The 14,143-nt window shown below is 39.6% G+C and overlaps 1 protein-coding gene across 2 annotated transcripts in view; it reads left to right on the top strand.

Moving 5' to 3' along the window:
* The window catches only part of CSMD1 (CUB and Sushi multiple domains 1), a 1,870,054-nt gene that overhangs the window by 331,011 nt on the left and 1,524,900 nt on the right, over nucleotides 1–14,143 (top strand). For both annotated transcript variants that reach the window (XM_077848529.1, XM_077848528.1), the window contains exon 2: nucleotides 10,733–10,949. In XM_077848529.1, the coding sequence (XP_077704655.1) occupies nucleotides 10,733–10,949 (217 nt within the window). The remainder of the gene's footprint in view (nucleotides 1–10,732; nucleotides 10,950–14,143) is intronic.

The following is a 14,143-nucleotide window of genomic DNA, read 5'->3' as shown; positions in this document are numbered from 1 at the left end:
AGCATCTGAGATTTTTAATGCTCTATTTAAGGGAAACTTATTTCCTTACATTGATCCACCACCATTACCTTGGGAGCCTGATTTATGCTTCTTTTGACTTCTCCTGTATTAAAGCAGGAGTATGAAATAACATTATTTCAAATTTGGGGAACAGTTCAATCCTAGTTATCCGTAATGATGTGTTTCATTACTGGGAATTCCATTAAAAGATAAAGAAATATCTGACATCCAATTAAGAATGTTAATTGTACAGGCTATGGAGAGGAAGAATTATCTTAATTGATGAGTATGGTTTGTTTCTGTGAGAAAAGTAGAATTGGCTTCAGAATAACTTGCAGTATAGAAAGATAGATTTGAAGTTTCTGAAAGAAAAGACTCAAATTTAGGCAGGAACCTGTTTTAAGCAGAAGGCCGTCTATTTAAAGAGCACCAGTGTGGGATTTGGGAACCACAATAGAGCCAATAGAGCGGGGCTTCGTTTGCTTGTTTGTTTTGCCTTTATTGGGTTTGTTTAGTGATATAATCAGCTTCATCACTCAAAATCTCTGAAGTCAAATGATTTGGCACTTGTGATCTTGGTATGTCAAGTACCATAGTGGGCCCTGAGGGACCATCTGGGCAAGGCACCAAGCAGGCATGAGTGGCTCCAAAGGCACCTTCTGGAAATCACTACAAGAATCTTGCAAAGTCACCCTCACTTCCCTTCTGGAAACGGAGGCTAACATTGACCTGGTGACTTGCTCCAATCCCCAAAGGTCCAAGCTGGAAATCTGTCACACTTCTGTTTTTGTTTGACCCAGAGACCAATGCTCTTTTGCCCCCACACTGTGCACGCAGTTCTTCCAATTCATCTCTGCAGAGTGCGTAGACACTGACCACCTTGATTACCACTAATGCAATCAACCATTTCTCAGTTGGTGAAATCATGGCAGTCCTAGAATTAAGCAAAGTTTCCTTCCCCCGATGTCGCAGCTAAGGAAACAACATCGACATCATAACCCTGCAGTTCCAGGTCTGACTCACTTCAGCATCGCCTTGCCCTGAATTGTGACCCCGTTCAGAACAAAAAAGGCAGAGCTACCGATGTGCAAGGAGGGTTGCAGAGGAGGAATTCAGCTTCAAATGAAGCAGGGGGCATTTGAGTTAGTCTAAGGCGCTCTTGAAAACCAAGCTGCTAGACAGGATTGAGGTCACAGGACCCCACTTCGGGATACGAATGACAGCTCTGAATGCCCTGGGCAACCCAACACCTGGGTGGAGTTGACCGGTGAAGTTCCTTCTAGTACCGTGACTTTGTATTTTTACAGACTCTTTCTAGCTGAATGTGTATATAGATTAAACCCGTGCCGCCGTTATCACTGCTGCCCCCTCATACCCCCAACTTGCTCACATACTTCAACTATTGCATATCAAGTGCCAAACACTATTCTGGAATGGGGATATGAGCAAAGCAGGCAGCGTCCGCACGCTGGAAAGGGTCACATATTAGTTACAGAGACAGGTAGTCAGTGAGTGAACAGGTAAACAGGATACATTCACAAAACGATAGGTACAACAACAAGGACCATCAGGGTGAAGGACAGTTAGCAATGATGCAGCAGGTCATTGACCAAGATGAGTGTCTGCACTCAACCTGCATGAAGCGATGTCAGATACGGGAAGATCTAGGAGAGGGGCATTCAGGGCAGACGGATAGGCTTGTGCAAAGGCCCCGAGGTGTGGATAAGCTTGGCCTGTTCTAGAAAGGGAAATAGACTAAGCAGACCTAAACTGCATTGGTTTATGATAAGAAACTTTACGAAAATGAAGAAAGATCATACTCTTTATATTTACACAGCCTGGAGAGAATCTCATCTTCTGTTACAAACAATAGAAATTGGACATCCATGGTTCATTTGTACTCAAAGGGCTACCTGTGTGGCCTTGTTCATAGGCTGGGGAATCATTAGGGATAAACTGATTCCTTGGCCCCATCTCAGGCTCATAAGCCTCTGGCTTTTCTACTTTTTTTTTTTCTTTTTTTTTTCTTTGCTCATGTTGTGAGTAATCTCCCATAAGTGTTTGGGATTAAAACTAAACCAAGCACCCCAAGGCTCTCAGCTACAGGAGCCAATATTCAGCTGCTCCCAGTGCACCGAGAAATATAATGCTTTTAAAACTTCCTTCAGGACATGCTGTTCCTAGAACATGCCTGAAGACCTCAATTTCGAAACACCTTAATCAAAGTCCTAGGAAGGGCATTTTAAGTCATGATCCTTGCGCAATTAATCATTTTCCAAAGAATGCAGACCCTGAAGTAATCGATGAAACTGTTGGAGATAATGCAGAGTTTAATGCATATTTGATTTGTTTACTGCTTCAGAAAGTCTTTATCTGATCAGGGGAACTTCCTCTTCCATCACTGAAATTTGAGGGCTCCTGATATTTGAAATGCTGGATCCACTTCAAAGTATGTCATAATCCTTAGTCATTAGGGACAATGAGAACTCAAGTGAAGGCCTATTTTTTTTTTTTTTAACTTCAGAGTTACTACTTTGTTACATCAAGAGGAAGAGGCGATTTTTAATCTTGTAGCAAACCTGCAGGTGTGCAGTATTATCTTTCCAAAAAATGTCAAAATCAGAGAAGCTTCAGAGAGATCAAGAATCTGGTCTCACGGAAGTAAAATTTCCCTTGCGTAGAAATGTACGTAAAGCGGGACAAATGTAAATTGTTGTTTTCACAGAAAGGATAGAGGGAGTGAACGGAGGTGGCCACTGGGTATAATAAATATGTTTACTTTTCCCCAAATTGCACCGTTTTCAAAATAAATCAGTGCGGTAATCTGCGCTTATTGCAACAGGATATGAACTTGTTTATTTTTTTATGTCTGTCTTTACTGAGACTTCGCTGTGATGTTCATATAGCTTCTGCTCATTTTCTGTGTTTTCACACAAATTTATTCGCTCTTATAAATGATACCAGGCCAGGTAGCTGGGATATGATTATAGATTTCCCAAATCTTCTCATCTCTGGATTATGCCTCCGTGGTCTCGGTGATCATTTATCATGTGACTGGTTTCCGTCTTGGTGGGTTTCAGTGTGGAGTATCCGCTCCTTGCGTGGCTTCCTTCACATGCTGAACAATACAGACCGTACTCCCTGGAGTCAACGAACCGAAATCACTGAATGTCAAAATGCCCCGGATTGGAAAACATTTGCTCTCAGAATGGGGTTTCGTGTAGCAGAGGCATCCCCTTATCATAGATCTTTGTCCAAATAAATCTAAGAGCGAGCAAAATGGAAGCTAGGCTAGCTCCCACCCAGAAGGCGGTGCAACAATTAAGTGAGATAGTACACGCCAAGTGCTTGGCACAGGAGTTTTGCAAAAACTACTCCTATCACTTTCTAAGAATGGGTCATCAGGTCCAGAATGGAGGAAAACAGCACTGAACGACTGTGGAATCGAGGAAGGCATTTGCTTCTAGACACACTCATTCATCAGATGCGTACAGCAAACCGGGATGAATCACAGATGAATCATCTCATAAAATACTTTCTTTTAGGGAATGAAAGGTGTATGCTCACTAGGAGCACAAGTTAGACAGTAAGAGGTTAGGAGGGGTCCAGACCCCGAGGTGGGCGGGTGGGGGGCACCTTCAGAGCACAGAGATTATTTCATCTCAGAAATGACCAAGACAGAGCGCCATGCTCTCGGGTGAGTGTTTCCAAAGCAGGGAACTGTCCCCGAGCACAAGAAATTCAACCTCTCCCAGGATGTGTGTCCCACTCAGGGGTACATCCCCGTGCAACACGCAGCAGCTATACTCTCCACAGGGCCTGGGTTTTCCAGTGGTCTCCTTGAGGGGTGGGGGTCATCTTACAAAGATCAGCATCCACCAACCAACCAACCCACCCAGACGCTCTTGCTCATCCTGTAGGCCTGGCAAATGTCATCTCAAACACACACATTAGGTAACACAAGACTGCTTTAAATTGTGTCGAGCCTAGACAGGTGTCCAGTAATGATAGTAACAATCATCTTTAGTCATGGGGCTCTCAATGATTATTATAGTTTTTTTTTTTTTAAGGATATTAGAGGTTTTAATAGATCATCCGACACCAACACACATCGGCGAGGGCTCAGGGCCATTCACCCTCCGACCTGTTGCGCTGGGCCAGGCCCATGATTCGTATAGTTTTAAATGCTACTTTATCCTTTTTTTTTCCCCCCACTGCAATGGGCATAGACATGTTTTAAATAAAAACTGAAGTGAGAGTTTCTAAATGTCTGTGTTTCATCACTGTTTTACTGTGTGATCCGAGCCATTCACTGTGGTTCCATCAGTGCTCCGGGATAGATAGGATGGATTGCCTCTCGTATCGTGCTTCTCTCCGGTGAGACAGCTGTGATTTGGAGGGACAAACACGAGTCTGTTAAGTCGGAAAGCCCGACTTCATGTCTGAGAAACTTGGGACGGCTCTCGGCGTCCATCTGCATGTCTACATCTGTACCCATCACGTCGCAGGACTGCTATCTGGCCAACTGAGATTCTGTGTGAAAATATATTTTGAAAACACTGCCTCACTCCAAAACGTCTGAGAGAGAAGTGAAATGCCTGCTGGTAATCCTCTGTGTTGGACGCCGTGGTATTGAGGATCTCTAAGTTGGGTAGAAATCTATACTAAATTAACTCGGTGTGAGTCCCTGATACCTAATATTACGTTGATTAGTTCAGAATGAACCAAGTATTTCACAAGGTATAATTTAACTGCTAGATGATCTAGATACCAGTTTCTTTTGTTTTCCTGGCTTCGTTGAGATATAACCGATATATCGCATTATTAGACAGATACTAGTCCCTTAAAATTCAGGCATGGGTCGAAATATCCTGATTTGGTCTGTTTCAATTGTAGCACCTAACAACTTACCTGTAGGATCAGTTCTGCGTGTTTCTGTGTCATGTGTATTTAGGGCATGTGTGCCATTCATCTGTGTGTGTACCTAATTCTTTTTCTCCCATCGACATTGACATTTGATTCCAAGGTAACTTTCAGCTTCAGTACTCAAAAAAAGACCATTAGACATTTTCTTCAGTAATAATCGAGTTTTCAATCTTGCAAAAAAACAACACAATTTCCACTAAAAGACTAAAAGTATCTGCAGATTACTTCAGTGCCCTCAGGAAATATAACTGACAAAAGTACTTACAAAAATAAAAAAAAATAATAAAAAAAAGTACTTACAATGGATGCCTGTTGAGCAGTATGTTAACGTGATTATGTTTACAGTATTTAAAAAAAATGTGGCCATTGAATTTTTTCCCAGTTAAAGTAATCTGCTTATTTTAAGTTATTTTTAAGACCAGCATTTAAATCGAGAAATAGAGATTTGAGCCATTTAAAAAGAAAATATTTGTGAGATATTTGAGAGTTCCCTGTAGAAGGCAAGTGTCCATGATAGTGTAAGAACCAAGAAGGGAAAATCATATAAGGGAGACAGACAAAGATCTTTGCTGGGGAGGTTTGAGGAAGAAGCTCAACCTTGACATTTGATGGTAGCGGGGCTATACATGTAAATTCAGAGATACATATGGATGTCGTGTGTAATCTACATACATTCTTCCATAGCTTTATTTTGTTTAACTAAAATTACTTTTTGCTGTTAAAGCAACCTTTATTTCAGACATACATACGTTACCAGGATACCTGTATTAACTTCTGGTACCAGTGAAGGATGTCATCTATAAATTACTTGCATTCATTAATCATAATCACTTTACATTCTGGGATTAACCATTTGGAGAATAATTTTAGTTCAATTACAGATGGTGTTGGCCATTACGTGGGTGAGTGTGTTAGGAAGCATGAGCCCCAGATAGATCATAATGGTGCTGACGTCCACAACTTCAAGATAACTAAGATGGTCTTCAACACAACATTAATATAGAATTTTGAATTACTCTCAGGAGCTCTAGTCAATACCATTGTAGTACTAATGCTTAGACAAATAATTATTTTCATGTACCATGTGTGTTGGTGTTTTAAGTAAGAATCAAGATGATTTGATGGGTCGGGAGACATTGAGTAAATTGCTGGCAAGTTCACAATTTCCTCCTGTGACCAAAAGTTGAATGGTGTACAATAGGGTGGGATTGTTGCTCCTGCAAAAAAAGTCCAACAAAATCAGGAATTTTTTTTTTTTCCCTGTTCCACAAAATGCTACTTCCTTACATCTTTTGGATCAGTACTGACCCAGACAAGAAAGAGGTTGGGACTGCTGAAGGATTTCCATTTTATGATCCATTTGTCTCTTTTCAATTTTAGAAAAACCCACTCTGATTCTGAATCTCCAGCTACCTATAATCATTGTTTTTTTTTTAATTATTATTTTATTACCTTTTTTCTTATAGATTTGTGAGGTGTATTTATATATTGGTTGAATACAAATATCCCAGTGTTTGTGTTTCTTTTTCACTCTTTCCTTTTAGAAGTATTACTTTTTGTGTTCTATGTAAGAAACCTTTGCTTAGCCCACAGTTAAGAAGAGTTTTTACATTGTTATCTTTTGGAAATGTGATCCTTATACATTTTACATTTAGGTCTGCGATTTATAAGGAATTGATCTTTATGTGCATTGTAAGGTAGGGATTGAGATTTATTTTTCTCATCTGGATCTCCAATTGGTCCAGCACCATCTACTGAAAATACCATCCTTTTTGTAGTGCACTGCACCTTTGCTATAAATCTAGTGTCTATATCTCTAGGAATTTGTTTTGGGACTTTCTACTCTGTCCCATTGCCTAGATATCAAGGTTTGTACCAATTAAACACTGTTTGCTTTTTACGAAGATATATAATGCCTTATTATATATCATCTTATATATAGTTTATATTATATATCTAATTTATATAGATATATACATTATATGTATATTATATATAATACACACATATAATAAGATATATAATAATATAAAGCTGTATAGCTTTATAATAAGATGTGATCCTCAGTAGCATAAGATCTCTAGTTCTGAAAAACATAAAAACATTAAAAAAAAAAAAAAAAAAAACCTCCAGTTCTGTTCTTCAAGGTTGTCCTGGATATGCTCCGTCCAGGCCACCTGCATCAGAATTGATCTGAGGCAGAGACACTTGAAAAGCTCCTATGTGGTTTGGAATGTGCAGCCAAGCTCAAGTTACTTATCTCACTTTTGAGCAGTCCCGAAGTTTCCACCAGGACCTGTGGAAAATTCTATCTACTGATCAAATGTGACTCATTCTTCAAAATACACTGTACTAATGGGGACCCACTGCTGCCTCAATATTATTCCTTGGAGAAAATCTTAATATCTGAACATCTGGTTCAGCGTGATGGGTCTATCATAGTAGCTACCTTCCAGCTGACACTTTTTCTCTTGGATTTATTTTTCTTTCCTCCAATTTATAATCAAGTCTTCACTGTGATTTACTGTGAAGCAAGAATTGCTAGATAAACCAGAAAAGCTATTTTCCTTAAAGACCTTTCAAAACCCCACAGCTTTAATACCTACTTGTTACAGTGTTATTGTTAGACTTAAATTTAGTGGAAAATGGGCTTCTTATTAGTTCTTTGGTTTTAAACTCATAAATCCCTTTCATTAAATCTTTTTTATGAAGATTTAGCAAACTCCCATCAGCATTTGATAATATTCCTGTGAAAGACTTGATTCTGAGAGCTACTACTGTATTTTTTTTAACACGTAAAATGTAGTTGCAAATAATCTTCTGTTTGCAGTTCAACAATAAAAGCTGGGATAATACTAGTATTCGGATAGTTACACTACACGTAATACTCTGAGCGTATCCTGGTCCCTCCCAAACTTTCATATCTTCCTACTGTCAAAACACTTAAATACATTTAAACATATTGGTAGGAAACGTCCAGATGGAGGAATGAAAGCCCACAGGCAGTTTTCAGGGGCTACTTACTAGCTAGCCCCAGGCAGAGTGAAGGCTGGAAAGATTTGATGGGAGTTACTTTGTTCCCTCATCTGATGGTGAGATTCACAGTTAAAGTGATTTAAATGTGTGCATCAGGGCAGTTCACAAGGTCTGTCTGTCCTGACCTTTTTCCATTCCGGCTGCTTGGCCCACACGTAGCGGTGGCGGGCACATGATGGGAAGTCACCCACGAGGGCGTGTGCCAACCACAGCAGGGACCAGGGTAGCCTGTCACTAAAGCTTTTATGCTAGACATGAAATGAGGGAAGAGGAGGTGGGAGAAACAGGTAGCAGAGGAACGATGGAGCTAAAGCAGGTGGATGAAGGCTGAGGAGCATCAGTCAGGAGAGGTCCTGGGGAGGTCGGGAGGGTCAGGGACCCAGGGTTTATCTACTGGTAGAACACAGTGGATGGCCGGGCATGGGGATCTTGCCAATCGGCCAGACCCTGTCCTTGCACCAGAAGCCCTTGTATATTGAATCCTGGGGCTACGGTTTACCAAAAAGGGCTTATTCTTGAAATTGCAGAACCACCAGAGAATCCCAATGTTAAAATCAATACCATAAAATCTTGAGAAGCCAAGGCCGCAGGGAACCAGCTCTTAGGAACAGTTTCAAATCCGCCCAGTGGCTGAAGGCATCTTGACGGGGCTCGCTGTGCTTCCCATCTTTTGCCCATTTGGTTTCCGCACCAATTCTGCACCAACGCCACCAGTCGTCGGTGGGGGTGGGGACCCACTCCAACAGACCAGCAATGCTTAGGGCGCCAGCAGAGTGTCCTGAAATTCACTCCATCCTGCCACTGTCCACCTGCAGACAACATCAGATTTCACAGGGCAAGGGCTCAGTTCTATGGCACCATCTTCCACTCCAGGCACAACCCAGAAGTCCAGGCTGTTACCTGTATTTCTCACCTACCAGCTGTAATCAGGGGTTCCCCCGACCTCTTCCTCAGTTCCATTAATGTCCTAGAGGGGCTCACAGAACTCAGGAATTCCCTTATTGGCTATATCACAGGTTTATTACAAAGGCTATTAAAAGATACGAGTCAACAGTCAGATGAGCTGCACAGGGCAGGGTCTTTCATGTTCACCAAGCTGGAAGCCCTCTGAACTACTTCTTTTGTGTTCCTACAGAGACTTCATTATAAAGATATGATTGATTAATAGGTATCATTGGCCATTGGCAGTTGATGTAACCTCCAGCCCCTTCCCCTTCCCAGAGGTCTGGATGGGGGACTGGAAGTCCCAACCTCTCTAATATTTAGTTGTTTCTCCATGCAACTGGCCCCCATCCTCACGTGCTTTCCAGAAGTCCTCTTGTTATGGGATTGCAGGGTTCTTGTCTCACAGAGTCCAAGAATGAAGCTCATAGACACCGAGGGGTGAAGTGAAGTGAAAGTGTATTAAGTGAAGGTGAGAACAGAAAGCAGAGAGGAAGCTCTCTAGAGTCAGAGGGGTCCTGAACGGGTGGCCACTGAGGGCTTTTAGGGGCAGTCTTCTGTGCAGAACTGCCTGGGAAGCTTGTGGCCTTGAGATTCTGTACTGTGTTGGTTGGAGCCAGGACTCTCCCTGACACCCTTAATGGCTTCATTCTTTGAAGTTTGGTCATTTTCGGTGGTTACACACTGTAGTTGCTGAAGAAAAGTTCTCCGTAACATCTGGGGCCATGGTCTGGTCCATTCCCTTATCTCTTGCTCACTAGTTTAGGGCTCTTGCCTGCCAGGAATAGTCTCAGAGCCTCTGGCTCTCCCTGACTGCACCCGCACCCTTTCCTTACTCCCTCCCATTAACATGACACAAGACACTCTTTTCCTGTCATCCTTTAGGAAATTCCAAGGGTTTTAGGAGCTCTGAGCCAAAGGAGACAAAGACCAACTAGATATTTCTTATTATACATCTTATTATCCATCATCACGCCACAAATGTCAGTCTTGAGCAGTAAGAGCAAGGCTGATTCAGCCCGTCTGAGGGGAGTTAGACTAAGAAGCAGGAAAAAAGTGTAGCCCTTTCAGGGAAGCCTGACTCTCAGGGCATCTGTCTGGGGGCGACTCACCTGCTCTCCCTGCCATTGCTGAATTGCTCCCATGGGAACTGGAAGGCATTGCTGGAGGGGCGCCCCTTCTTCTGCTGGGCTGCTCCTTAATTTTTGCATAATTAATTTCTCTTATTTTATGCCTTTTGTTTTGAACTGGGAGAGATTTATGCAGCCTTGTTTTACTTTGGCTCTGTGGGACTTTGCCAGGGTTTGTTAGAAATCCACAGTTTGAAGACTGAGTGTGGTTTTCCCTAATTGTTCATGTTGCTTCGTGTGGCAGTCATTTGGATATACTATTACATGCATCTGTGTGTCATTTTATAGTGGTTATTTGATCTGTTGGTTTAGTTTTTCTGAGCCAGAGACTTAAGGCAGAGTGTTTCAGTACTCAGCATCATGCTGTGGCAGATAATCGACACCAAATTTGTTTCATAAATATGGCAGGTTGGTATTGATGAAGATGTATTTGAAAATTGCAAAAACACATTTTTCCTCAAATTTCTAATACGAGTTCCTAAATTTATATATTGTCCTTCTTTGCCTCCTCCTCATGCCCCACACCCACCTTTTAGCACCAGAGAATGCTTCTACAATTTACCATTTGTGCATGAAGGGTCACAAAATAAGTCATTATAAAAATTGGCCAAAATGGTTGGAAATTTAGTTAAAAAAAAATCACAGAGTAAAGACAGGCCAAAATAATATACTGTTTTTTTGTGTGCTTTCTTTTTCAGGTCAGAACTGCGGAGGTTTAGTCCAAGGTCCCAATGGCACCATCGAGAGCCCAGGGTTTCCTCACGGTTATCCCAACTATGCGAACTGTACCTGGATCATTATCACAGGAGAACGTAATCGGATACAATTGTCATTTCATACCTTTGCCCTTGAAGAAGATTTTGATATTTTATCGGTTTATGACGGACAGCTCCAACAAGGGAATTTGAAAGTGAGGTAAAGTATTGGCTCTTTATACTATAGATTAGGTGGCACCATTTGACTTAGATTCTGAAACTTAATTGGAATTGATTATTCAAATTTAATTGTCAGGAAATTTTAGTCGCAATAAAAAAAAAGTAGACTTTTAAGCACATTTTTTTTTTTTAATACTGAACAATTTCTTATTGAAAGCAATCATCAACTTCATCTGTAGACATCAAACTGCTGCGGATCCGTAAATGGTGTTGTCAAGGTAATTCAAGTGAAGTTACAATACACCATTGTTTTTAAGCAACTGTGGATTTGAGAGAAAACTCACAAAGAGAAATGCATGAGTACAATTCAGAGAACAACAAAAGGAACTTCTACATTGTCAGAGAATTCATTGAATACAAAGAGTCAGGGAAAGTGGGTGGGATAAAACATGAGAGAATATTGAACTCTTTGGAGAATTTTTGGTTCACACAATCATAATATATTCCATTCCTCATTAGCTTTCTCTTCTGATCTATGATTTTAACCATAAAGAAAGAACAAATATTTTCTTGGATGATTTTAAATTACTTTTTTTTTTCATTTATCGCAAGAAAAAAAATTGTGCTTGTACAAGCATATCCTTTTTTATTAAAGAAAAAATTATTTTGTCAAAAGGAAGAGGAATAAGCCTTAAACAGAAATTGAGATTTCTTAGGTAAATGAATACACATACTTAAATAAGACAAATGAAGCTTTATCTTTTGGCTTTAAAATTCTATACTAATTAGAGATTATTGTTACTATACGGAGTTTTGTAGGAAAATTTTTAGTGGGCAGAAGAAATTGTATGGCTTGGATAAATAAAATACTATCGTTGCTAATGTCTGCAGAAATACACACAAATCACATACTTTATGTTTTATTTTGTGAATTGAGGAAAAAATCTAGGTAAAATATTAATATACTAATGTATATATAAGTTAATACATTAAACATATAATGATAATTTCTATTTGCACTTTCTTTATGTATTTTCATATATAAAACACCTTTTGGGTTTTCTGGGTCTTTACAATATGTGTTGTCTGTTTTTAGAAACTCTTTTCCAGTTACCCTTTTTGTCATATATTGCACCCAAGTATCTCCTTTATAAATTACTTAGGTAAACTTTCTCCTAACACATATGGTTGTGCACTTTGGATGTTTGGGAAAGTCTCCATAAATATAATCCTTGGTAATTCGATTCAAGATTTCTTACCCATTTCTTGCTCTTCTAAAAATTAGTATTTACTAGTTTTTATTCCAAATAAATTATACTAGAGAATGGTGATATGTTATAACAATAGTAAGAATTGTAATAGAAACTGCAAAGACTTATAATATAAAAAAGAAATAGAGAATCCAGTTTATTCAAATATCATCAGATTACTCTTTTTTAAAAGTAATTCTTTCTCTTTCCACTAAGAAAATTCTCCATATGTACTCTTTAAAAATACTTCCTTGTCAATATTTCTATTTCCTAATTTTTTAATTTATAATTTAAAATATTCTTATTTTAATATATATTACTTTATGTTTCATAATTATTTTACTTTATTATAATTCCTATAGTTTACCTTATTCTAAAGGAGATCTGCTTAAATGTTAATCTGATTCCTTGTCTTTAAGTAATCTATGCTCTTACCGTGACATTATGGCCATTTTCTATATTAACTATAAGGTTTAGAAAACAACATTCCTATTATCTTCAGTATTATAAAAAGATCAGCAGTGGAAATATTAAGGATGGAATAACTAGATTCATTGTATTTTATTTCAGTGAACAGTATATAAATTGGTATCAGTGCCTTAATGAGTTTTAGAAATATAGGTGAGTTATATGTACAACATCATGATTTTTTTTTTTTTTTTTACTGACATAGATATTTTTACCAGAGAAAGCAACACACACAAGGCCAATATAGAAATAATCACTTGGGTTCCTATAAATTACTCATTTACCTACAGTTTTTTGTTTGAGACAGAGACTAAATATGTCAGATTTCTACCAGTTTCTAGTCCTTAAGGCGAGGAAAATGCTTTGTCTCTCTATGAATCTAATCTCTATTAGATTTCTTGTATCTCCACACTTAGGATGCCTTCGTGTAGACAGTCTATGGGCCAAGGGTAGCTCTTCTGGGACAGAAGTGACCATTCCAGGTATCATTACACAAATAGACAAAACACATCAGAAACAGAATGTCACGGTGTCCTAAGTGCTAGGAGTCTTTACTCATATGACATTTTGGATAAATTATGACATAAAATAGGAATACGAGCTTTGTTGATGCTATAGGATTGCAGGGTTCTTGTCTCACAGAGTCCAAGAATGAAGTTCATAGACACCAATGGGTGAAGTGAAGTGAAAGTGTATTAAGTGAAGGTGAGAACAGAAAGCAGAGAGGAAGCTCTCTAGAGTCAGAGGGGTCCTGAACGGGTGGCCACTGAGGGCTTTTAGGGGCAGTCTTCTGTGCAGAACTGCCTGGGAAGCTTGTGGCCTGGAGATTCCTGTACTGTGTTGGTTGGAGCCAGGACTCTTGCTGACACCCTTAATAACTTCATTCTTTGAGGTTTGGTCATTTTCTGTGATTACACACTGTGGGCACCAGAGAAAGATTCTCCGTAACATCCGGGGCCAGGGTCTGGTCCATTCTCTTATCTCTTGTTCACTCTGGCTTAGGGCTCTTGCCTGCCAGGAATAGTTCCAGAGCTTAGTCAGGGGCCCCTGGCTCTCTCTGCCTGCACCTGCACCCTTTCTTCACTCATTAAGGTGGTTGCAACATTTCAACATTGGTTAATGGCAAAGCAGTTTCAATTACTATCAAATTCTAATTAACAAGGTGGGGGAGACTCTAGTCTCCATGCTTGCTACCATTAGATCTTGGAACCGTTGTCTACTTGTCTAGTTCTTGAACATAACACACACAGCAGTTCTGGAATTCCAAGGATGTTTTGTAGGAGGCCTGATGCCTGCCCTGACCCACTGAGTTGTCATAGAAGTTCTTTTCTTAGAGCTGTCCTGGTCCAAATTCTTGCTTTGCTGCTGCACAGAAACTGTTTTTACTAGCTCAACATGTGCACTAAAAAATAATAAATAATATTTTTTTATTAAAGAACTTAAAAATTTTATTATTTCTTTTGTTTAGCTACAGTAAAGAAATTTTTTTCAAGTAATATGTAATTTACATTTAACA

Source organism: Canis aureus, chromosome 15, assembly GCF_053574225.1.
Source record: "Canis aureus isolate CA01 chromosome 15, VMU_Caureus_v.1.0, whole genome shotgun sequence".
NCBI lineage: Eukaryota > Metazoa > Chordata > Mammalia > Carnivora > Canidae > Canis > Canis aureus.
The sequence above is the reverse complement of the archived record's forward strand: the minus strand, read 5'-3'. Positions and strand labels throughout refer to the sequence as shown.